We start from the raw sequence: 26,785 nt of genomic DNA, 5'->3' as shown, positions 1-26,785 counted from the left end.
AAAAGTTAATGGGTCCCAACTCGATTATTCAGTTCTAAGCACAAAGCAATTAGCGTCCAAATTTACGTACGGAATCTAATTCTCTCACTTCTTGGTGTAATAGAAACTTGAGATTTGGCACGGGCATTGGTTGTGTCATAAATAGGAAAAGCTAATGGGTCCCAACTCGATTATTCAATTCTAAGTGCAAAAGAATTAGTGTCCAAATTTTACGTACGGAATCTAATTCTCTCACTTCCTGATGTCACAGAAACGGGAAATTTTGCACGAGCATTGATTATGTCATAAATATGAAAAGCTAATGGGTCCCAACTCGATTATTCAATTCTAAGCGCAAAAGAATTAGCGTCCAAATTTTATGTACGTAATCTAATTCTCTCACTTCCTGATGTCATTTTATATAAAGGATATGTAGCATGGTTGCCTCCACGTGGTGTACCCTGGGTAACGCAAAGAACCATGCAAAATGGTGAACATATTTTTTTCCCGGTATCTCTAAAGTAACGACGACTTCATAAGATTTTCCGTGTGAACACCAGATAAACACCAGTACCAAATTAACTCGGGCGAAGCCGGGTATATCAGCTAGTGTACCATATAATGTACTGAAAAACGTTTAAAAAATTCTAAGTGGAGTAAAATGAAAAAAACTGACATTCCACCATCTTTCAGTGCGTCTTGTTTCTACGGCGCACAAACTGCAACAAATACGACATGATAATGTTATTGTATGGGTCAGTACAATTACCACGATACCAAACTTGTATATATATTTTTTTATTGTACTTCTCTTTTTTTTTCATAGACATTTAATTTTTTTTAAGTTATTTTCTGCGGTCATCTTCTGCGTGCAATAACTTTTAATTTTTCCGTCAACGTAGTTCTGCGAGGGCTCATTTTTTGCAGGATGTCCTGTAGTTCACGTTAGTTTCAATTCGGAATACATACGACTTTTTGATCGCTTTTTATTGTGTTTTTTCCGGGAGACAGGGTGAGTGAAAAAGTGCATTTATGACGTTCGTTATCTTTTTTATTTGGACAGCGTTCACCATGCGGGGTAAACAATGCACTACTTTGATAGATTGGACTTTTATGAACGTGGCGATACCAAATATGTATTTTTCTTTTATGATTTACATTTTTAAATTATCGATATGGGAAAAGGAGGGTAATTTAAACTTTTATTCTTCTTTTTTTTTTTTAATTAATAAAACTTTATTGATCTCACTTTCACTTTCCTTTTAAGCCCCCCTAGGGGACTACAACATGCAATGCTTTGATCACTCCTGCAGTATGACGTAATGGTATAGCATTATGTCATACTGCGATTTGACAGGCAGTCTATCAAGCCACCCCACAGGGATTGCTTGATAGGCAGTCTCCTAAGGCAGCCCTGGGGCCTTTTAGAAGGCCCCCGGCTGCCATGACACCTGCACGGCTCCTCTGATCTCAGCACGGGGGGGCTGTACGGGACCCCCGAACATCGTTTGGGAGATTTAAATGCCCCTGTCAGGATTGACAGCAGCATTTAAAGGGCTAATAGTCGCAATCGGCCGCAAAGCCGATTGCAGTTATTGCCCGAGGGTGTCAGCTCTAATAAACGTGCTGTATGAAGAGAGGTCACCCCCGACCTTTTTCTTTATACATACCCCTACACTCTAGGACGTAAATGTACATCCTGGAGCTGGAAGGGGTTAAAGAGCCACAGGCTGGAAATGACTGTTCGCTATAAAAAGTCAATGAAGCTTCAGTTTTGAAATTCTCTTCAACCAATTTTTGATATTATTATCATTGTTATTATTATTTCCCATTTCTTTAGACCTGTTCTTGATCTTAAGCATAACTGATAAGAAATGATTAATTATTGTGACTAGGTTATGACTGCAGCGCTGGGATGGGCTCGAGAACATGGTCTCTAACATTCCTTGGGAAAAGAGGTTTTAGGTCAACAAAATACAGTGATATAGTTGCTCTGGTTTCAGACTTTGACGTGGTGAGTAATGGCTTCATTGTCTTGAATACGTTACAATACTTTGCAACAGCGCCCCTGCATGTGTTTTTTTTCTGTCCACTCTCATGGTTTTACTAGTTGGTCTTCTCTTTCAATCTCTCCCTCCCCAGTACTTGCTCCACACATTCGTATCTATTTGCATAAGCCAGCCAGCCATACTTTGTGAAATTCCAGAAAATCTAACAAAAATTCTATATCAGAAATTTCTAGGAGATCAGAGAACGGGACTGAACCTGTATGATTTCTACAGTGAATTGATACTTTTGCTTGAGTTTCTGAATCTTAATGTTGGCCTCCTGCCAGTGTCTTTCTGCACTTCAAGCTCATGGTCCCTCCAACCGTCTCTGATAAGTCTTTCACTCATCTTCAATCTCTCCATCTCTAGTACTTACTCCTTACCTTTTCAGCTCTCTGATCTTTCCTATAAGTTACACATGATTTGACTTTGCAAAACAAAAATTGTACAAAAATGTTATAACAATCAGAGTCACGGGTCGGAGATGATTGCTCTCTAATTAGCTTCTTGTTGTGTTGTCAAGTATAATAGAAACATTCAAATCAACCACAAAGCTTTGGGAAGATGTTCCCTAAATAAACCAATTCCTTTAAATCATTTTTCTTTTCATGTCCTTTTTCTAGGGGCAGTGCTTAGACTTGATGAGTGACGAACAAAAGGCCAGTGCCACTGCCAGTAACACCGTCCTTAGCAATGCTACACAAACCGACACTATAGTGTCATCATTCGAAGGAGACAACTTGGATCCCTTGTTCACCTTTACTGAAACAGTTACAGCATACTTTATGATGGTAAGATTAAAAAGGAACAATAATATAATTAACAAAATTGTGACTTGATACTTGATTCACCTAAGTAACAATTTCAAGTTTTAAAAAGGGAATCATGAGAGCCACAGCCCTTGCAGTGCATTAAGAAATACCCCAACTACCAGTGGTGACAACTACCTAACGGGAAGTTGTCAGAGTTCTGTCCTTTTACTGACACCATTAACATAATAAGATTGTAACATAGAGATGCCCGAAACATTATAAGTTGTGCTTTAAAAAATGTGCAGTACGTGTGATTATATTAAAATTTATGACATACGCTATTAACCCCTTAATGACGCGGCCCCTTTTTCTTTTTCCATTTTCGTTTTTCCTCCCCCCTTCAAAAAAATCGTAATGCCTTTATTTATCGACATCGCTGTATGAGGGCTTGTTTTTTGCAGGACGAGTTGTATTTTTCAATGGTGCTATTTGAAGTACCATATAATGTACTGAAAAACTCTTAAAAAATTCTAAGTGCAGTAAAATGATATAAAAAGCGACATTTCGCCATCTTTCAGTGCGTCTTGTTTCTACGGCGCAAACAACTGCAACAAAAGGGACATGATAACTTTATTTTATGGGTCGTACGATTACTAGGATACCAAACTTGTATAGGTTTTTTCTTACTATACTACTCTTTTTTCAATTATTTTCTGCGGTCATTTTGCGCGCGCAATAGCTTTTTTATTTTTCAGTCGCCGTAGTTGAGCAAGGGCTCATTTTTTGCGGGATGTCCTGTAGTTTCTGATAGTACCAATTTGGAATACATACGACTTTTTGATCGCTTTTTATTGCTTTTTTTCTGGGAGACAGGGTAACTAAAAAAGGGCATTTCTGGCGTTCTTTATTTTTTTTCGGACAACGTTCACTGTGCTGGAAAAATAATGCATTACTTTGATCGATCGGACTTTTACGGACGCAGCGATACCAAATACATATTTTTATTTTATGATTTAGATCTTTTTAATAATAGATATGGCAAAAGGGGGTGATTTAAACTTTTATAACTTCTATCACTGCGGGAAGAGACCATCCACTTAGCAAGTGTGAAGGTCGAAAACGTACATTTATAGAAACCAACAGAAAAAAAGATCTACAGATTACACACATTTCAGTCTGAACTACATCTAATACACATCTACTGTTGCTTAAGGAGGGATTGGTACTTTTAGGCCCCCTTTTAACCCCTTTTAACGTCATGGAAGCCTGGTACTTCCCGCAACATGACATATCGGTACATCATCGGGATAGCGCAAGAACATGACTGACCTCACGCTATCCCACAGCGGGAGCCGGCTGTCAGTCACAGCCGGCATCCCGCTGCAACAGCGGGGGAGCATCGGAGATGCGCCCCCCGCTGTTAACCCCTTCCCTGCCACGAACTAAGTAGGTCGCGGCAGGGAAAGAGTTCACAGAGGGAGCGCGCTCCCTCTGTGTTTTCAGCCAGCTCTAGCGATGTTATCGCGAGAGCCCGGCCTGTCACCATGGCAACAGAACACCAGACACTGGCGTCCTGTAGTGCCAATGCCTATGATCACTGTATAAGCGATAAGGCATGGCAGGGCAGTAGCTCTGCCATGCCCTATCACAGCGATCATAGGTACAGTGCTGCAAGTCCCTCAGAGGGACTCAAACTGTGTAAAAAAAAAAAAAATTAAAAAAATGTTAAAAAAAAAAACTTTTTTGTGCTTTTTTTAATATTAGCATAAAAAAAAGGTTAAAAAAAATTAAAAACCCCACATATTTGGTATTGACGCATTCGTAACAACATGTACAAAAAGTTGAACATGCTTTTTATTTTGAACGGCAAAAAGTGTAAAAAAACCCGCTAGAAAACAGAAGCAAAATGCTAATTTTTAGCATTTTGCCTCACCAAAAATGCAATAAAAGTGATTAAAAAGGCTGTACATTCCTCAAAATGGTATCAATAAAAACTACAGCTCGTCTCGCAAAAAATAAGCCATCATAGAACTACGTACATAGAAAAATTAAAAAGTTACAGGACTTTGAATGCAGAGAAAAAAAAAAGATTTCCAAAAAAAGGGGTTTTATTGCAAAAAAGTGTAAAAACTAGAGATGAGCGAACGTGTTCTTCCGAGCTTGATATTCGTGCGAATATTAGGGTGTTCGGGATGTTCGTTATTCGTAACGAACACCATGCGGTGTTCTGGTTATTTTCACTTCCTTCCCTGAGACGTTAGCGCGCTTTTCTGGCCAATTGAAAGACAGGGAAGGCATTACAACTTCCCCCTGTGACGTTCAAGCCCTATACCACCCCCCTGCTGTGAGTGGCTGGCGAGATCAGGTATTCGCCTAATATAAAAGTCGGCCCCTCCCGCGGTTCGCCTCAGATGCCGTGTGATTTAGATGAGGGACAGTGCTGTTTGTACCGGAGCTGCTGTAGGGAAAGAATTGGTAGTTAGTGTAGGCTTCAAGACCCCCCAAAGGTCCTTATTAGGGCCACTGATAGCTGTGTGTTGGCTGCTGTTAGCAGTGGCAATTTTTTTTTTCTCAAAATCGCCTCTGCAGACCGTTGCACCTGGCATTAGGGACAGAAGTGCTGCATAGGCAGGGAGAGTGTTAGGAGTGAGTGTAGCCTTCAAGAACCTCAACGGTCCTTTCTAGGGCCATATTTATCCGTGTGCAGTACTGTCCAGGCTGCTGTTAGCTGTGCTGCATTTTTTTTTGCTTCTCAAAATCGCTTCTGCAGAGCATTGCACCCTCCATTGATACTGCAGGGAAAGAATTGTATAGGCAGGGCCACAACACAGTTATTATTCATTGAATATATGCAGTGCTGCCTTTTGCTTGTAAAACAAGTGAAAATAATTCTATTTGTCCGGCCTCTGTCCGTCCTAAGGGCGGTGGACACGTGTCGGCTGCGTGTGACACCTTTAAAAATCATACGCACCCAGCTACGTTTTACTCCTGGCTTCGCCATTTGCTTTCCTTAATTGGGAAAAAAAATACCTGCTCTGCCACAGTTAATAACTCTGCTACCCTCACGTTCTGTGACACATTAGCAGGAAAACAGCACAGTTATTAAACTTCTCATGTTCATAGAATATACGCAGTGCTGCCTTTTGGTGCCAAAAAACGGAAAATAATTCTATTTGTCCGGCCTCTGTCCGTCCTAAGGGCGGTGGACACGTGTCGGCTGCGTGTGACACCTTTAAAAATCATACGCACCCAGCTACGTTTTACTCCTGGCTTCGCCATTTGCTTTCCTTAATTGGGAAAAAAATACCTGCTCTGCCACAGTTAATAACTCTGCTACCCTCACGTTCTGTGACACATTAGCAGGGACACAGCACAGTTATTAAACTTCTCATGTTCATAGAATATACGCAGTGCTGCCTTTTGGTGCCAAAAAACGGAAAATAATTCTATTTGTCCGGCCTCTGTCCGTCCTAAGGGCGGTGGACACGTGTCGGCTGCGTGTGACACCTTTAAAAATCATACGCACCCAGCTACGTTTTACTCCTGGCTTCGCCATTTGCTTTCCTTAATTGGGAAAAAAAATACCTGCTCTGCCACAGTTAATAACTCTGCTACCCTCACGTTCTGTGACACATTAGCAGGAAAACAGCACAGTTATTAAACTTAGATTATTCATTCACTAGAGGCAGTGGGGCCTTTCGTTTTCAAAAAAGGGAAAAAATTATATTTGGCCTGCAGTCTTGCGCCAATTTATTTCCTGCCTGTGAAATCAAATCACTGGTAATACAGCATGCTGAGGGGTAGGGGTAGGCCTAGAGGACGTGGACGCGGCCGAGGACGCGGAGGGCCAAGTCAGGGTGTGGGCACAGGCCAAGCTCCTGATCCAGGTGTGTCGCAGCCGACTGCTGCGCGATTAGGAGAGAGGCACGTTTCTGGCGTCCCCACATTCATCGCCCAATTAATGGGTCCACGCGGGAGACGGTTATTAGAAAATGAGCAGTGTGAGCAGGTCCTGTCCTGGATGGCAGAAAGTGCTTCGAGCAACCTATCGTCTACCCGCAGTTCTGCGCCGTCCACTGCTGCCAATCCGAATCCTCTGTCTGCTGCTCCTCCTTCCTCCCAGCCTCCTCACTCCACTACAATAACACCTGCTCAGGAGCGGGAGCACTCCCAGGAACTGTTCTCGGGCCCCTGCTTAGATTGGGCAGCAGCGGTTCCTCTCCCACCAGAGGAGTTTATCGTCACTGATGCCCAACCATTCGAAAGTTCCCGGGGTCCGGGGGAAGAGGCTGGGGACTTCCGCCAACTGTCTCAACAACTTTCTGTGGGTGAGGAGGACGATGACGATCAGACACAGTTGTCTTGCAGTGAGGTAGTAGTAAGGGCAGTAAGTCCGAGGGAGCAGCGCACAGAGGATTCGGAGGAAGAGCAGCAGGACGATGAGGTGACTGACCCCACCTGGTGTGCAACGCTTACTCAGGAGGACAGGTCTTCAGAGGGGGAGTCAAGGGCATCAGCAGGGCAGGTTGCAAGAGGCAGTGCGGTGGCCAGGGGTAGAGGCAGGGCCAGACCGAATAATCCACCAACTGTTTCCCAAAGGGCCCCCTCGCGCCATGCCACCCTGCAGAGGCCGAGGTGCTCTAAGGTCTGGCAGTTTTTCACAGAGACGCCTGACGACCGACGAACAGTGGTGTGCAACCTTTGTCGCGCAAAGCTCAGCCGGGGAGCCAAAACCAACAGCCTCACCACCACCACCATGCGCAGACATATGATGGCCAAGCACCCCGCAAGGTGGGACGAAGGCCGTTCAGCGCCTCCAGTTTGCACCCCTGCCTCTCCCCCTGTGCCCCACCCTCACCTCCGCTGTCTTCGGCCCCATCCAGCAGTGTAGCTCAGCGCACCGTCCAGCCGTCGCTTGCGCAACTGTTGGAGCGCAAGCGCAAGTACGCTGCCACGCACCCGCACGCTCAAACGTTAACCGTCCGCATAGCAAAATTCATCAGCCTTGAGATGCTGCCGTATAGGGTTGTGGAAACGGAGTCCTTCAAAAGTATCATGGAGGCGGCGGCCCCGCGCTACTCAGTTCCCAGTCGCCACTACTTTTCCCGATGTGCCGTCCCAGCCCTGCACGACCACGTCTCCTGCAACATTGTACGCGCCCTCACCAATGCGGTTACTGCCACGGTCCACTTAACTACGGACACGTGGACAAGCACAGGCGGGCAGGGCCACTACATCTCCCTGACGGCACATTGGGTGAATTTAGTGGAGGCTGGGACAGAGTCAGAGCCCGGGACCGCTCACGTCCTACCCACCCCCAGAATTGCGGGCCCCAGCTCTGTGGTGGTATCTGCGGAGGTGTATGCTTCCTCCACTAAAGCACCCTCCTCCTCCTCCTCCTCCTCTGTCTCGCAATCAAGATGTGTTAGCAGCAGCATGTCGCCAGCAGTCGGTGTCGCGCGGTGTGGCAGCACAGCGGTGGGCAAGCGTCAGCAGGCCGTGCTGAAACTACTCAGCTTAGGCGATAAGAGGCACACGGCCCACGAACTGCTGCAGGGTCTGCCACAGCAGACCGACTGTTGGCTTGCACCGCTGAGCCTCCAACCGGGCATGGTCGTGTGTGACAACGGCCGTAACCTGGTGGCGGCTCTGCAGCTCGGCAGCCTCACGCACGTGCCATGCCTGGCCCACGTCTTTAATTTGGTGGTTCAGCGCTTTCTGAAAAGCTACCCACGCTTGTCAGACCTGCTCGTAAAGGCGCGCCGGCTCTGCGCACATTTTCGCAAGTCCCACACGGACGCTGCCACCCTGCGCACCCTGCAACATCACTTTAAGCTGCCAGTGCACCGACTGCTGTGCGACGTGCCCACACGGTGGAACTCTACGCTCCACATGTTGGCCAGGCTCTATGAACAACGTAGAGCTATAGTCGAATACCAACTCCAACATGGGCGGCGCAGTGGGAGTCAGCCTCCTCAATTCCTTTCAGAAGAGTGGGCCTGGTTGGCAGACATCTGCCATGTCCTTGGTAATTTTGAGGAGTCTACCCAGGTGGTGAGCGGCGATGCTACAATCATTAGCGTCACCATTCCTCTGCTATGCATCTTGAGAAATTCCCTGCAAACCATAAAGGCAGCTGCTTTGCGCTCGGAAACGGGGGCGGGGGAAGACAGTATGCCGCTGGATAGTCAGGGCACCCTCCTGTCTATTTCTCAGCGCGTACAGGAGGAGGAGGAGGAGCATGAGGAGGATGAGGAGGAGGGGGAAGAGACAGCTTGGGCCGCTGCTGACGGTACACCGGCTGATTGCCTGTCATCCTTTCAGCGTGTATGGCCTGAGGAGGAGGAGGAGGAGGATCCTGAAAGTGATCTTCCTAGTGAAGACAGCCATGTGTTGCGTACAGGTACCCTGGCACACATGGCTGACTTCATGTTAGGATGCCTTTCTCGTGACCCTCGCGTTGCACGCATTCTGGCCACGACGGATTACTGGGTGTACACACTGCTCGATCCACGGTATAAGGAGAACCTGCCCACTCTGATTCCCGAAGAGGAAAGGGGTTCGAGAGTGTTGCTATACCACAGGACCCTTGCGGACAAGCTGATGGTAAAATTCCCAGCCGACAGCGCTAGTGGCAGAAGGCGCAGTACCGAGGGCAAGGTAGCAGGGGATGTGCGTAGATCGAGCAGCATGTACATCCCAGGCAGTGCAACAGTCTTTAAGGGCCTGGCCAGCTTTATGGCTCCCCACCAAGACTGTGTCACCGCTCCCCAGTCACGGCTGAGTCGGCGGGAGCACTGTAAAAGGATGGTGAGGGAGTACGTAGCGGATCGCACGACCATCCTTGGTGACGCCTCTGCCCCCTACAACTACTGGGTGTCGAAGCTGGACACGTGGCCTGAACTAGCGCTGTATGCCCTGGAGGTGCTTGCTTGTCCTGCGGCTAGCGTCTTGTCGGAGAGGGTGTTTAGTGCGGCTGGGGGAATCATCACAGATAAGCGTAGCCGCTTGTCAACCGACAGTGCCGACAGGCTAACACTCATCAAGATGAACAAAGGCTGGATTTCCCCAGACTTCTGTTCTCCACCAGCGGACAGCAGCAATACGTAAGCAATACGTAGGCTGCACCCGCGGATGGAAGCTACGTTCTCTCTCACCATCCAAAACGGGGACATTTCTGCTTCATCAATCTGTGTCTAATATTCCTCCTCCTCCTCCTGCTCCTCCTCCTGAAACCTCACGTAATCACGCTGAACGGGCAATTTTTCTTAGGGCCACAAGGCTCACTCAAATAATTTTTCTGAAAATTTTTATAAGTTTCAATGCGCTTAAAAGCATTGGAACTTTAACTTGAACCAATTTTTCGTTACACTGGGCTGCCTCCAGGCCTAGTTACCACTTAAGCCACATTAACCAAAGCGATTCACCTGCCATCTTGGTTGGGCATGGCCAATTTTTACTGAGGTACATTAGTACTGTTGGTACACCAAATTTTTGGGGCCCTCAGCTACAGTGTAATCATAGCAATTTGTATGTTCTTCGCCTGCACTCATGGTACAGAAAGGTGTGTGGGGTTGGCCTACACTTTAGCTACATAAATGTAACTTGGGCCTTGGCTATACTAAGGCTACTGAAATGGAACTAAGACTGCGCTCCCGCTATACTGCTGCTTCGGAATTGTTACTGGGGCCTGTCTTGAGTGCTACTATTGCTGACATGGAACGAAGACTGCGCTCCCGCTATACTGCTGCTAGTGATATGTTAGTGGGGCCTGTCCTAATGCTACGGCTGAAATGTTACGAATTCTGGCCTCTGCCTATACCGCTGCTAATGGTATGTCTCTGGGGTGTGGAAACAGAGGCTTCCCAAAGACATGATGGCGGCGAGGCCATTTCCCACCAACGCGGTTACTGTAAAGGTGCATATAACCACGGACACGTGGAGAGGACACGTAGTGCCTCAAAAACATCCCCCTCCTCCTCCAACAGGGAAAACATTCTTGGCAAATGTCTTTGCATTGGTTCGTCTGGTGGCAGTCCAAGAATTTCACCTTTACCGACACAACGAGAGCCCCCACACCATCCCCCCGCCACGGCCCACTTAATCCTGGCCGCATTCCGAAAACCAACAAAATACAACCGTGCTACTAGGTCTGCAGTCACCACCACATTACCACCAACGCGGTTACTGTAAAGGTGCATATAACCACGGACACGTGGAGAGGACACGTAGTGCCTCAAAAACATCCCCCTCCTCCTCCAACAGGGAAAACATTCTTGGCAAATGCCTTTGCATTGGTTCGTCTGGTGGCAGTCCAAGAATTTCACCTTTACCGACACAACGAGAGCCCCCACACCATCCCCCCGCCACGGCCCACTTAATCCTGGCCGCATTCCGAAAACCAACAAAATACAACCGTGCTACTAGGTCCTCAGTCACCACCACATTACCACCAACGCGGTTACTGTTAAGGTGCATATTACCAGTCTGACTGGGGCATGCAGACACCTTGACAGAATGAATAGTGTGTGGCACATAGGTTCCCCATTGCTATGCCCACGTGTGCAGCTCCTGATGGCGGTGGCACAGGATTCTATTTCTCATTGCTTCTGTACAGCATTGTGGGCTATCGCCCCGCCCCTTTTAAAGAGGGACGCTGCCTAGCCATGCCAACCCTCTGCAGTGTGTGCCTGCGGTTCCTCCTCATGGCAGACGCACTTCTAAATAGACATGAGTGTGGCGTGGCATGAGGGCAGCTGAAGGCTGCGCAGGGACACTTTGGTGTGCGCTGTGGGGGGGAGGGGGGGCGGTTGGTCAGCATGTAACCCAGGAGAAGTGGCAGCGGAGTGTCATCCAGGCAGTGATTGTGCTTTGTTGTAGCTAGTGTGGTGCTTAGCAAAGGTATGCCATGCTAATGAGGGCTTTTCAGAAGTAAAAGTTGTTGGGAGGGGGGGGGGGCACTCTTGCCGGTATTGTGGCTTAATAGTGGGACCTGTGAACTTGAGATGCAGCCCAACACGTAGCCCCTCGCCTGCCCTATCCGTTTCTGTGTCATTCCCATCACTTTCTTGAATTGCCCAGATTTTCACACATGAAAACCTTAGCGAGCATCGGCGAAATACAAAAATGCTCTGGTCGCCCATTGACTTCAATGGGGTTCGTTGTTCGAAACGAACCCTCGAGCATCGCGGGAAGTTCGTTCCGAATAACGAACACCCGAACATTTTGGTGTTCGCTCATCTCTAGTAAAAACCTAAAAAATAAGAATTTTGGTATCGTTGTAACCGTACCGACCCGCAGAAAAAATGTAGTGTGTCATTTATGCTGCATGATTAACGCTGTAAAAAAAAAAACTATGGCAGAATTGATGCGTTTTCTCTCCCTGTTATCATAAAAAAATAATAAAAGTTTTACGATATAGTCTATGTACCCAAAAGTGGCACCGATAAAAACTAGAGTTTGCGACGCCAAAAAGAAGTCCTTATACGGCCGCGTTGACGGAAAAATAAAAAAGTTATGGCTTTTGAAAAATGGAGATGGAAAAATACCAAAAATCGCTTGGTCCTTAATGCCAAAATAGGCCATGTCCTTAAGGGGTTAATGAGATTCAACAGAAATGAAGATGAGGATAGAGGAAGAGCCTTCTGCCCCTTCCCCACACCATATTTTGTTTTAATATGAGCATTAGTTTACCTTCAATACTCTTTTTTTGTTTTCAAACATCTTTTCAGAATCAAATGTCAACGTCACGCGCCATGCAAGAAAACTTCATGGAACCAGTTACAAGACTTGTATTCCCACAATTTATTAATATGGGCACAGACGAGATTCAGAAGTGGTGCGGTTTACTCCGTACTTTGATTCGTGCCATAAATGGAAACATGCTGAGCAGGATTCCACTTAACCTCACATGTGGACAGTGTGAAATCGTGTAAGTAGACCATATAATGTATAGCTTCTTGTGCTCTATACATGTCCAACATTATATTTGTATTTCCAAGTCAGGGCTTGTGAACGACTGAAAAGACCTGGCTACTTTCTTCGAGAAACAGTGCCACAATTGTCTTTGTGGTTGTGTTTGGTACTGCAGCTCAGCTCTATTGAACAGGAAAGAGATACAGTACCAGGCACAACTTATCGGCGCATCTGGCACTGGTTTTGGAAGAAGGGTGATCACTGTAATGAAGACTTTTCATTTGGACAATGGGGGTTGCAGTTCTCAACCATACAGATATGCTAACTCCTGTGAGACATAATCTTGCCTTCTGTAGCCATGCCCATCTAGTGCAACGTATTTTCTTACAGTGTTGATTCAGAAGAAGGAAAAACAACTCCCATTAGGCAGTACATAATTGTTCTCCATCCCAATGTTAATTTCCCAGTATCAGTGGAGTATTTCCAGTAGATGAGTACTCAGTCCTGTGCTCAGTCCAGCTCAGTGTGAAATCTGTCAGACGGGCTCTCTGATGATGGAGAGCAGAGAGAGGGGCTGCAGACTGAGCTCACATTATGGAGTTCACACTGAGTGAGACTGAGCAGCCTGCAGTGTTTTAGAATACATGCAAGACAAAACTGTTGAAAATGTGTAATAAAATCATTATAAACCTGATTTTCAGACTAAAATATATCAATTTGATTAAAATTGCCCCCCAAAAGGTGTCCAAAGCCTTTAGGGGGAGCTGTATAACTCTCTATGCTGTAAAATCCTCTAAAGGTGGTTGCTATGACAGGCCACAGAAAGCGAAACAAGCAGTTCAGACCCTTCACACTATGGGCTTAATAGACAGTAGCAAGCCTACTCTTTAGTAGTTGTATCATTCTATCTAGACCCAAATGAATCAACCATAAGAACATTTATAACCGGGGTAATATTTATTAAATGGGTCTCCATGATGTATAGTTTTCCGGTCCCTACGGTCTTGGTAAATATGACTTCTATCCCTTTTCAACTAACCAGGGGGACTTGCTAGGGCTGCCCTCTCTCCCCTCTCTTGTTTGCACTGGCCATAGAGCCATTGGCATTACTCCTTCGTCAAGATCCACTCTACTAAGTCATAGTAATGGGCTCAAGGGAAAACAGGGTTGGATTATATGCAGATGACTTGATTCTGTTTATGTCAAACCAAATTTTAAATACCTTGGAATCCATATATCTAGAGATTTTGCTTATAGCTTCAATTTGAATGTGGCTCCTCTTTTCCCTTTTCTTCAGAATAAATTTAAGATTTGGAGTTCACTGCCCCTATTGGTAGCGGGTCGTATCAATCTTATTAAAATGATAATTCTCCCCAAATTTCTGTACTGCTTGGAACACGCAAATACGATAGTAACACTAAAGGTTTTTAATAAAACTAACTCTCTATTAACCTCCTTCATCTGGGGTAAGGCCAGAGTGAAACTCCGTTTGGAAACCCTACAGCACCCTAAAGATATGGCAGGCACGACACTGTCCGACTTTAAACTATATTATTTGGCGGGCCAAATTAGATATATTTGCCACTGGCTTTCTGATTCAGACCTCCCAAACTCGGAACATCATTTGATGCACTTCTTGTCTGAGACCTCCCTCTGGATTGTACTGGAAAAAACTGACCCACATACTAGACTGCTGCTCCCAACACATAGATTGGCCGCTAGAGTCTGGCAGATGTGTAAACAGATCACTAGGTATGAGGGCACTCCCCTGGAAACCCCCCTATGGAGTAACAGAGCACTCCCACACTTGTTGAATCTTCCAGATACGCAATTCTGGATAGATCTTGGAATCACCTCCTTGGAACACTTGTACATAAACAGTGTTTTGGCCTCTTTTGAGCAGCTGCAGCAGCTTTACCAGATCCCTAGAACCAGTTTCTACAGATACCTTCAATTAAGACATGTGCTCAGCGCCCAATTCCCTAGGGGACCTAGGGGGTTAATCTCACAGATATATACGCACCTCAACCAAGCTGAAATTTCACACGTGGAGCTGAGGGTCTTGGACAAATGGCGAGAAATAATCCCCTCACCAGGGGCGTACCTAAAGGCTAAGGGGCCCGGGTGCAAAAGTTCAGCTGTCCCCCCCCATCTGTACCCGTACCTATACCTAAACCGTGCTAATTTACAAACATGATGTAGCCCCTTGGTGTAAGCCTTCTCATCAGGACTCCTTTCCTTGACTACATAAAAACCTGTTAGTAATGTCTTAGGCTGCTTTCACACGGCCGCAAAAATTGTACAAGATTTGTGCATTGTAAGATGCACAGATCGCACATGAATATTCTTCTGAATGCGATCATACACAGGAGCAATTTTTTTAGTTTTTTCTCTGCATCGCATGAGAATATGATGATGTGATGCGAGCTGGTTTTAACACAAAACCCCTCACATCCGTGTGTACAGCACACGTTAGCGAGTGTGATATGGGGCATAGTTTCACGCTCCAATATCAGACTTAATCGTGTGAAATTAGCCTAAGGCCGGCTGCACACGGCTGGATTTGCATTGCGGAATATGGAGCGGGCATCTGCCCACGGATTCCGCAGAATGTACCGCCCATAACATGCTATGGAAAAGCGTTTTTTCCTCTATTTTAGTGCAGATTCTGTACGGACGACCTCCATTGAACATAATGCAAGCCGTGCGACCCGCTGCCCTGACATTGCCGAAACGTGGCAGGCACCCGCGTCATCTCCTAGCGACGGCACTGGAAAGTCAGTGATTAAAAGAAAAAAAACTGTACAGCGCGGGTCCGACAGCTCGCCTTGCGGACCATTCGCAGTACAGAAAAGAAGAAATTACAGCTATGCACGGATGCCAGCGGGGCACAGGGTTGGATTCCGCCGCTGGGCTCACGCATGCAGAATCCGACCCAGTTGTGTGCAGCCGGCCTCAGACTGTGTTCATGGATTTTGTTGCATTTTTGAACCACAATTAAAATCACATCCAAAAACCGCATGCAGTATTAAAAACCGCACGTGGATTCAACCAGTACATGCGGGTTTTAAACTGCATGCAAGTTTCGGATACGTTTTTCAGTTGTGTGTAAAGTGTTCAAATATACAGTATATACCCAGGTTATACCAGCTGTACATATACAATTATATACAGGAGAGGTATAACTTATACTAGCTGTACATATATAATTATATACAGTATATACCCAGGTTATACCAGCTGTACATATATAACTATATACAGGAGAGGTATAACTTATACTAGCTGTACATATATAATTATATACAGTATATACCCAGGTTATACCAGCTGTACATATATAACTATACACAGGAGAGGTATAACTTATACTTGCTGTACATATATAATTATATACACTATATACCCAGGTTATACCAGCTGTACATATATAACTATATACAGGAGAGGTATAACTTATACCAGCTGTACATGTATAATTATATACAGGAGATACCCAGGTTATACCAGCTGTACATAAATAATTATATACAGGAGAGGTATAACCTATACCAGCTGTACATATATAATTATATACAGTATATATGCAGGCTATACCAGCTGTACATATAATTATATACAGGAGAGGTATAACTTATACCAGCTGTACATATATAATTATATACAAGAGATCTCCAGGTTACACCAGCATGGTACATATCACTATATACAGGATGTATATCCCCCTATATCCCTGTATATAGTGGTATGTCCCATGCTGGTGTAACCTAGAGATCTCTTGTATATAATTATATATGTACAGCTGGTATAAGTTATACCTCTCCTTATATAATTATATGTACAGCTGGTATAGCCTGGATATATACTGTATATAATTATATATGTACAGCTGGTATAGGTTATACCTCTCCTGTATATAATTATTTATGTACAGCTGGTATAACCTGGGTATCTCCTGTATATAATTATACATGTACAGCTGGTATAAGTTATACCTCTCCTGTATATAATTATATATATATACAGCTGGTATAACTTATACCAGCTGCACATATATTATTATATACAGGAGATACACAGATTACACCAGCATGGTACATATCACTATATACAGGATGTATATACCCCTCTATCCCTGTATATAGTGGTATGTCCCATGCTGGTGTAACCTGTGTATATCCTGTATATATATATATATATACCAGCTATACATATATAATTACAATTTCTCCTCTACTCACCTCTGCAGCAGTCTCTGGGCAGCCTGTAATGGAAAGTCCCGTCCTTTGATCACATGACCAGAGCCTGGTCATGTGATCTGCAGCCACAGGTCCTCCTGCAGGTCCTGTGCATCCAGCGCTCCGGAGGTGAGTAGAGCCACCCTAGCCCCTCCCCCTGGTAATCACTGGCTGGCAGAGACTGATAGACTGCAGCTGTGACCAATCACAGCTGCAGCCTATCAGTGGGAGGGCCGCGCACCGTGGGAGTCTGCAGCCTGTAATTGGCTGCCAACTCCACATGTAACAGCCCTCCCCTCTGTGAGGGCCAACCTGCGGCGCTGCCTCCCATCTCTCCCCTCTCCCTCCCCCCCTCTCCCTTCTCAGCCATCATGTGGCAGACAGCTCAGGGGCCGGGTAGCCATTGCGACCCCTGCTTCCCCTCACCGTACGCCAGTGCCTCTCACTCTCTGAAGAGGAGTGGAGTACCACAATGTCCTCCTATACCTCAGTCTCGCCAGCAGCTAACAACAAGATGATTCAACTGCACATTATTCATCAATGTTACTTGACACCAAGCAGACTCTGTAGGATGAATAGAACCCCTAACACGCAATGTCATCGCTGTCAGGCACCCAATGCTAATTTTAACCATCTGATGTGGAGTTGCCCGGTGGTACACTCCTTCTGGACAGAAGTTACAGACTTTTTGGAACAACTATTGGGGGTGCCACTTCCACCAAACCCTGCTGTATGTCTGCTAGGTATACTGGATGAAGAGCAGTGGCAATTCCATATCTGTATTATTTTTGGTGAGGTGCTGTTTCTGGCCTGCATGGCTGTAGCATTGTGCTGGATGGATAAGAGACCCCGACGCTCCCCCAATTGCGCAATCTTGTGAATTCCATTCTCCCGTATGAAAAAATAGTATATAAAAATAGAAAATGTCCAGATAAATTCTACAAAATCTGGGGGATTTGGTGTGGCTCATCAACCACAACCCACACACAAAATGCATTTCAGCAATTGGTGGACCAAACGAGATCTTTGAATCATCCGCGTGCCATTTAGTACTTATTTTACAAGGTATCTTTTCTAATTTGTTATGTTATACAGTGTATACGATGTTAAGTAATTGTACCCATGGTCATAGACTATCTGGAATAGTTTCCATGATGTTAACACCACCCAGGCTTTATTTTTTATGCTGTAACTCTTGAACAATTAAAGACAATTTTAAAGGAATTCAAATGTATACAATACAGCATTAGGGTGGCTTCACACGAGCGTGGTTTTGTGTGTGCATACGTGTGCACAAAAGCATGCTTCTATTAAAACCAATGCCTTCCCTATTGTGTGTGCACAGGTCCGTGCTTTACAGGCGTGTGCCTACAAAGATAGGACATGCCTGCACCATAGGAGATACACGCATTGTCTTCAATGGAGCTGCGGCTGCCGCCGGCGGCTCCATTGAAGACAATGGTCTACCGGCACCCCATAATTGTTTTTCAGGGAAGAGCTTTAACTATAAGCTCTTCCCTGTAAAACAAGAATTTTAGGTTTTGGTTTTTTTTTACACTACCTGTCCGCCGCTGCCGTGTCCCCGCAGGGATGAAGAACACATCTGCCGCATGCGCCAGATGTTTCCTTCCTCCCCACGAGGAAAAAGAATTCCCTGCTGCACCTGCCACAACTATGACAGATGCAGCAAAAGAATTCTTCATCCCTGCGAGGAATAAAGAATTCCCTACCACAGCTGTGACAGCTGTAGCAGAGGATAGCAATGTTCTCCTATTGCTTTCAATGGGACCGGCACTTCTGAGTGCTGAGCCAATCAGATACAGCTCTTTAAGCAGGTGGGGATTTTAAACCCCCACCTGCTAAAAGAGCTTCAGAGCAGTGGAGGGAGAAGACAGACTGGACGCGCCTGAGCCCCAGCAGCTGAAGAGAGGTGAGTATATATATATATATATATATATATATTTTATTTTTTTTTTAAACACATTCTAGGGATGATTTTCAGGGAAGGGCTTATATTTAAAGCCCTTCCCTGAAAATCCCTGCAGGGCTTGCAGCAGCCCATTGCTTTCAATGGGACTGCAGAAGTGCCGGTCCCATTGAAAGCAATAAGAGAACATTGCGATCCTCTGCCACAGTTGTGGTAGGGAATTCTTTATTCCCCGCAGGGATGAAGAATTCTTTTGCTGCATCTGTCACAGATGTGGCAGGTGCAGCAGGGAATTCTTTTTCCTTGCAGGGGGGGGGGAAGGAAACATTTGCTGTATGCGGCAGATATGTTCTTCATCCCCGCGGGAACATGGCAGCTGCGGACAGGTACATTTTTCATTTTTTACACTAAAATTCTTGTTTTTCAGGGAAGAGCTTATATTTAAAGCCCTTCCCTGAACACCAATTCAGTGATGCCGGAAGACCATTGCCTTCAATGGAGCCGCCGGCAGCAGCTGCAGCTCCATTGAATGCAATGTACGGACCTTCGTACATGCGTGTTTTTGCGCGTACAGGGGTGCGCACCTGTATACCCACAAAAACATGCTCGCGTGAAGCCACCCCTAGTGAAGATATACAAAAATATATACAACAGAGGGTGGGCAAAAATATGAAAACACCGTACGAAATGCATGCCCCAAATTACATGGGATCATAATTCAATAAGACATGTAGTGACCAATTTTAAGTGGCAGTAATATGACACAGATGCTGCTGGGCAGAAATGAACATCTGCCCGAGCAACAAGGTTCCATTAGTCAGAGGTTTGAGCCACTCAGTTGCTGTTACCAGCTAGCTCCCAAAACCATCCAGAGCAGGCCAAGAGGTGAAGTAAACACAAATTTGGCAGGAAAGCTCTCAGTCAAGCAGGGGTCAAAAGGGCAGCTCAGTGCTAATGATTAAATCCCATGCATTTCGTATAGTGTTTCCTTTTTTTTGTCCACTCCCTGTACTTCTGTAAACAATTTACGTAAATGGGTCCCATATGGTGATCATTAATTATCAAGCAACTACTCAATTTTTACAGTGTAGCGACTGATATATCTTATGACACCATATTTGTCTTGCAGTAATCAATGGTTTGGCGATTCATTCGCTGATCTCAACCCTGTACAGAGAACAGATATTGGAAATTTCCAGAAACGCTATTTGAAGTACCAGCTTAACAATACTGGTAAGTAAAGCTTGTGTGAAAACGAGCTGTATTCTATAGTGTGGTCAGAAAAATAATCAGCAGAATAAAAAAAAGGCACTTGATGCAAAATATTTTGCAGTATAAGAGCCACTTGCCAGTTTCCATCTTGTCCAAGGTGTTTGCTGTGTGTGGGAGGGAACTTAAAGGGAACCTGTCACCTCTCTCCAGGACCCTAAACTAAGTTATGGTGCTGTTAACAGATGTGACAGTGAGCCGGGTGCTGTACTTCCTTCTACTTACTGACCTCTGCGTTGCTTCTCTGTCAGCCACCGAAGATGGCGTGCCGCACTGCAGTCCGACACTTTTCAGATTGCCTTGCCATGCACATGCTCTCCCATGGACCTGTATAAGAGAGCGCGTGCACAGGACTCTGACAACAGATTTTCCTGATGCATGGTGACTTCAGAGGAGGACAGAGGATTAAAAAATAAATCACCCAGCTCCCTTTCATGCCCCCTAACAGCACCATAACTTAGTTTGTGGTGCAGGAGGGAGGTGACAGGCTCCTTTTAACCCATTCCCGCTGCAGGGCGTAAGTTTACGTCCTGGGAGCGTGGTACTTCCCGCAACAGGGCATAAACTTACGTCCTGGGGATAGCGCGAGATCGCATATGATCCCGCGCTATCCCGCAGCGGGAGCCGGCTGTCAGTCACAGCCGGCGTCCCGCTGCAACAGCGGGGGGGAGTCGGAGATGCGCCCCCCCGCTGTTAACCCCTTCCCTGCCGCGATCTAAGTAGATCGCGGCAGGGAAAGAGTTCACAGAGGGAGCGCACTCCGTTTGCGTTTCCGGACGGCTCTCGCGATGTCATCGCGAGAGCCCAGCCTGTCGCCATGGTAACAGGACGCCAGACACTGGCGTCCTGTGTTACCAGTGCCTGAGATCGCTGTATAAGCGATAAGGCATGGCAGAGCAGTAGCTCTGCCATGCCTTATGACAGCGATCATCAGGGCAGTGGTCAAAGTCCCCCAGGGGGACATAAATATTGTAAAAAAAAACAAAGATTAAAAAAATGAATTAAAAAAATGTAAAAAAAAAAAAAAAAAAAAAGTGTAAAAAAAACATTTTTTTAGGCTTTTTCTCAGATTAGCATAAAAAAAGGTAAAAAATAAATAAAACCCCACATATTTGGTATTGTCGCGTCCGTAACGACGCGTACAATAAGATGCACATGCTTTTGACTGTGCACGGAAAAAAAGCAAAAAAACAGCTAAAAAACTGAGGCAAAATGCTAAGATTTCCAAAAAAAGGGGTTTTATTGCAGAAAAGTGGAAAAACCTAAAAAAAAATGTAAGAATTTTGATATCATTGTAACCATACCGACCCGCAAAAAAAATGGATTGTGTCATTTATGCTGCATGATTAACGCTGTAAAAAAAAAAAAAAAAAATCTATGGCAGAATTGATGCGTTTTCTCTGCCTGCTATCATAAAAAAAAAAAAAAGTTTTACAATATAGTTAATGTACCCCAAAATGACGCCGATAAAAACTACAGTTCGCCACGCAAAAAACAAGCCCTTACTCAGCCGCGTCGACAGAAAAATAAAAAAGCTATGGCTTTTGATAAACGGAGAAGAAAATCCGCCAAAAATTGTTGCGTCCTTAAGCCCAAAGTAGGCCATGTTATGAAGTGGTTAAAGGTGTTTTGTCACGGTTTATGACCTATCGTTAGGATAGGTTATCAATAGGAGATCAGTGAGGATTGGCCACTCAGGATCCCTGACGATCAGCTGATTGTCTGACTCTCTGTCAGTACAGAGGGGCCTGACGTTCACATTGGTGGTCAGGGCCAGAAATGTAATAGTCTTCTTCACTCCCATTGAAATCCTTGGGAGTGAAGCCGTCTATTACATTTCTAACCCTGACCACCAATGTGAATGTCCGGCCCTGTTGGTCAGGGTTGAAAGTGTAATAGATGGCTTCACACCCATTGATTTCAATGGGAGTGAAACCACCTATCATACTCTCTATCTGTGCAGTGGGGACATCCAGCCCCACTGCAAGGATAGAGGGCCAGACAATCAGCTGACTGGCGGAGAACTGGAGCAGGTCCTTGCCAATCTGCTATCCTGACAATAGATCATTAATAGTATCAAGTGACAAAACCCCTTTAAGGAGATTTTCCATGACTAGAAGCACATGGCTGGTCTCTTCTAGAAACAGCACCATTCCTGTCTATAGACTGTGTTTGCTGTTGCAGCTCGACTCCATTGATGTGAATGGGGCTGAGCTGCAATACCACAAATAACCTGTGTACAGGTATGGCACTGTTTTTGGAATAAAGCAGCCATGGTTTTCAATTCCAGACAACTGCTTTAACAAAGCTAAGGGTAATTACTGTATTATTCACTTTATAAGATTCATTTGTCGCATCGGCATTAGTTAGTATGATCGCATGTTTAAACGCGCGATCGCGTGTACTTAATTGCGGTCGCACTAATAAACTCATGATCGTGCTAACAAATGTGCGATCAGTTACGAGTTTTCTCTCCTCCCCACTGCTGCCCATACGTACTGCTGATTGGTGGTGAGCACCAGCGGGAACTGCTGCTGCCCCTTTCCCCCCCTCTAAAATGGGGTGTGTCTTATCATCCGATGCGTCTTATAAAGAGAAAAATAGGGTAATAACTCAGAATCCTACTAGTGTAAAATATACAATAAATCTTTTTTTCCAGAAGGAATACAGCAGTTTCTATAATGCCACTTATAGATGGCTATCCTGTAGAGATTTGAAATACGACATGTGTAGTAGATAACAGGCTCCGGTACGTCACAATCCAAGGTGGCGTATAATTCCAATGGTCTGGATTCTTTCACCAAGATCCAAATATAGGACTACGCACTGGTCAGTTGAGACATCCTCAAGAGAGCGTCATGGCAAATTCCAGGGGTAAAAATATAGCCACGGAATAGAAATAAACAACACCAAAGTAAAACAAAAGTTAGCAGCGCTCCAGTGCTAGAATAGTGAGCATAAGATGATATAGGAGTATTGCAGGAGGAAAAAGATGACCACTTACTTTACAGGGGTGCCTTGTAATCGGCACCCCTGGATCCCAGAAGGCAGGCAAAATCGTTAGGTGCAGCAAGGAAATGAGCTTTTATTAGAATGCGACACGTTTCGGCCTGGTCACAGGCCTTTCTCAAGCATAAAAGATATATAAAAAGACATAGTATTTGTTATGTGTGCTGCTGAGACAAGTTGTACTATTGTGATTCCAGCAGCACAGCACTCTCAGGGTTAATGATTGAGCTGGCTGGGTGTGGTACTTTCTGCTAGCCAATCCCCTGGATCTGTGCTCACATATAAACCCAGCTCCTGGTCAGTCTGTATGGTCCCTCAGGTGAGCAGTCATGAATGCTTATCTGGTGAGGGTTGCAGTGTGATCTGGTTCATGTCTGTTTGTACGTTTAAATTCTGTCAGTTTTGTGTTAGCTTGCTGTGTGACCTGCTATCTGTGTCCTGTCCTGTTGCAGCATGCTGTGTGAACTCTGTCTGGTTCTACTGGACTCCTTGTTAGTGTAGGGACTAGCAGTATAACCAGGAGCCTTGAAGTGCCTGCTAGCTTACAACATCTTGTACAAAATGTCAACCAATACCTGGTATTTATATTCAGCTTCCAATATGGTACTGGTGGTTGCATGTTGTATGCAGTATATTCTGTCCCTGTCTTGTGGCATGTGAATGCATCCTGTTCTGGTGCGTGGTTCCTAGGATCAGCTAGGGACAAGATCCGAAGACCGCTGGGCTGCCCTTATTGGGGCAATGTCCCCGCTCAGGTAGGGCCACTCTCATTCCTCCTTGTAGCACAGGGTCAGTTGCCTGAAACCGGTGTGAGTCCCGTGTGACCCTGGTGATACCCGTGTGCATCCCCTTTGGTCACGATCGTGTGGGTTCCGTGCTTTGCCTGCCCACACGATCGTAACAGTATTTATGTATAACACCAACCTCCTATTGGAGCATTCACTCAATTGCCCGTCCACCCAGGGGACGCTATTCAGCCTTTTTTGATGACATCTTCTCAGCATGGTCCGTGGAGCGTCAATAATGACGTATTGTGGAAGTGTTATACATAAATACTATGTATTTTTATATATTTTTTATGCTTGAGGAAGGCCCGTGACCAGGCCGAAACGCGTCGTATTCTAATAAAAGATTATTCCCTTGCTGCACCTAACGATTTTGCCTGCCTTCTGGGATCCAGGGGTGCCGATTACAAGGCACCCCTGTAAAGTAAGTGGTCACCTTTTTCCTCCTGCAATACTCCTATATCATCTTATCCTCACTATTCTAGCACTGGAGCGCTGGTAACTTTTGTTTTACTTTGGTGTAATTTATAAACAAAGTATACTAGAAAGTTGCATAGGTCTCATAGGTCCTAAAGACTATATTATGCTTCCTTGCTAACCTAGAACTGCCACTTTTTGCAAGAAAGATCATGACTCATTGTGTGCTTCTTTTTTTGTTACCAGGAGACGCATGTACTATGGGATACTCAAATCCAGTGGCTTGGGGATTGAATTTCTTCGGACAATCATTCTGTGGTACAATCACAAGTGACGAAGCCACGCTTTATAACCCAGCAATGGCACTAAACGTTTATCAGGTGTTGTGCAATGTAAAAACCACCAGCGTTGAGATTATCTCCAATAGCATGACTCCCTAAGCCGTCATCCATCACCCATCACTCTGACAAGTCTCCATAGAAATACCTTACCCATCACCCAGGCAATGTATTATTTAATATCAATTTACAACTACCTTCAGTGGTCTGGCAATTCCTAAATTACCCACTTAGAACATCTTAAAGGCCGAGATACTGTTCTTATAACTACAAAGAAATTGAAGCCTCGTCAGTATGATTATTAAAAAAAAAGGTCCGATGTCAATAGTTTAGATTAAAGGAGATGTCTCGAGGAAGCAGTTAATTTTTTTTTTTGCCCAGTCCCCCCCATTAAACACACATTACAAAGCCCCCCTGTAAATGACATTTCTAGCTGGTTCGTACTTACCGTTCCAGCGTTTCAGCAAGTTATAAAAGTTTCCTCAAGATGGCCGCCGGCTCTTTCCCCGTCGCTCGCTGCAGCCCGACGTGCGCGCTCCCGAGACGCCGCCAGCTGTGTCTCCATGGCAACCGGACGCATCGCAGCCGCCGACCAGACGCCCCGCAGCCGCCGACCAGACAGCAGGTAACCGGCGCTAGCCCCCGGCTCCCCAGCGCTAGTTCCCCCGGCGCAGCGACAGCCCCCCCGGCCTAGCGCTAGCCCCCCCGGCCTAGCGCTAGCTCCACCGGCCTAGCGCTAGCTCCCCCGGCCTAGCGACAGCCCCCCCGGCCTAGCGCTAGCTCCCCCGGCCTAGCGACAGCCCCCCCGGCCTAGCGACAGCCCCCCCCATCGCAGCGACAGCCCCCCCGGCCTAGCGACAGCCCCCCCGGCGCAGCCCGGCGCAGCGGCAGCCCCCCCCGGCGCAGCGGCAGCCCCCCCCCCGACCCATCACTTACCTGGGAGGCTTCTCGGGGCTGCTGGGCTGGGCTGGTCTTCTCCGCTGGGCAGCTCCAGTTTCTGCACCTTCCTCTAACAGAGGATGGTGCAGAATGGCCGCTTCAGCGCGCTCCCGAGCAGTGACAGCTCGTCTGCGCATGCGCAGAAGAGCTGTAGCGGGGAGCACACTGAAGCGGCTCGTGCTGAATGGAGAAGACCGGACTGCGCAAGCGCGTCTAAAAAAGCAAGCTGCCAGCGAATTTAGACGGAACCATGGAGACGAGGACGCTAGCAACGGAACAGGTAAGTGGAATAACTTCTGTATGGCTCATATTTAATGCACGATGTACATTACAAAGTGCATTAATATGGCCATACGGAAGTGTATAACCCCACTTGGTTTCGCGAGACCACCCCTTTAAGGATTCCTGTGACAAGAGATGTTCTTATTTCTGCCCCCAAGGCAACACTTCACATTCCTGTGCTGCTGTAGCTTAGAAAAATGCTAGAGACATTGGGCCTCAAAGTAACCAATCAGAATCTTGCTGTCATTTATGTAGGATGGTAATGAAATGAAATAAGGGATATAATTAGTTGCTGTTTTTCCAATTATATTAATATGCTGACAGATCAGTAAGACAGTAAAGGGCCCTTTACACGGGACGAGGGCCGGGCAAACGATGCCCGACATTTGTCCCCACACATACTAGCTCTCGTGCTGCTGCACAGCAGCTAGTATCGCTGGCTCACAGCGGGGCGGCTGGAGGAGATTTCTTTCCTTTCGCTCCCCTGCCCCTCTCCATTGACATAAGACAGCAGTCGTTCAGTACTTAACGGCTACTATTTACACTGAACAATCAGCGATCAGCTCATCGTCCATCATTTATGCAGCATAAATGATGGACGTTTAAAAAGATAATAATAATAATTTGCCTTCGACAAGGAAGGTAGACGCCATTTTAACAAAGATAAACCATATTTGCTGTACAGTTCAGCATTGGATTTATTGTCTTTTGACTGTATAGAAAGTAATTTCTGGATCCTGAAAGAAGCTAAAAGGTTCCTTTGACCCATATATGATGCGACTGATAATATAAGATATGTGTGATAGTTGGGGGTCCTGTTACAGATTTAGCATCAGGCCACATAACTACAAGTCTTGAATCGGCTTATATTCAAATCTCCGGCCCAG

General features: G+C 45.8%; 1 protein-coding gene across 1 annotated transcript in view; it reads left to right on the top strand.

The window, feature by feature from the left end:
- LOC136576957 (uncharacterized) overlaps positions 1-24,873 on the top strand; it is a 299,361-nt gene extending 274,488 nt beyond the window's left edge. The window contains exons 45-49 of the mRNA XM_066576623.1: positions 1,875-1,993; positions 2,651-2,818; positions 12,511-12,710; positions 19,989-20,092; positions 24,586-24,873. Of these exons, the coding sequence (XP_066432720.1) occupies positions 1,875-1,993; positions 2,651-2,818; positions 12,511-12,710; positions 19,989-20,092; positions 24,586-24,779 (785 nt within the window). The 3' untranslated portion in view covers positions 24,780-24,873. The remainder of the gene's footprint in view (positions 1-1,874; positions 1,994-2,650; positions 2,819-12,510; positions 12,711-19,988; positions 20,093-24,585) is intronic.
- The last annotated feature ends 1,912 nt before the right edge of the window (positions 24,874-26,785 follow it).

This window comes from Eleutherodactylus coqui, chromosome 8, assembly GCF_035609145.1.
Source record: "Eleutherodactylus coqui strain aEleCoq1 chromosome 8, aEleCoq1.hap1, whole genome shotgun sequence".
Lineage (NCBI taxonomy): Eukaryota > Metazoa > Chordata > Amphibia > Anura > Eleutherodactylidae > Eleutherodactylus > Eleutherodactylus coqui.
The sequence above is the reverse complement of the archived record's forward strand: the minus strand, read 5'-3'. Positions and strand labels throughout refer to the sequence as shown.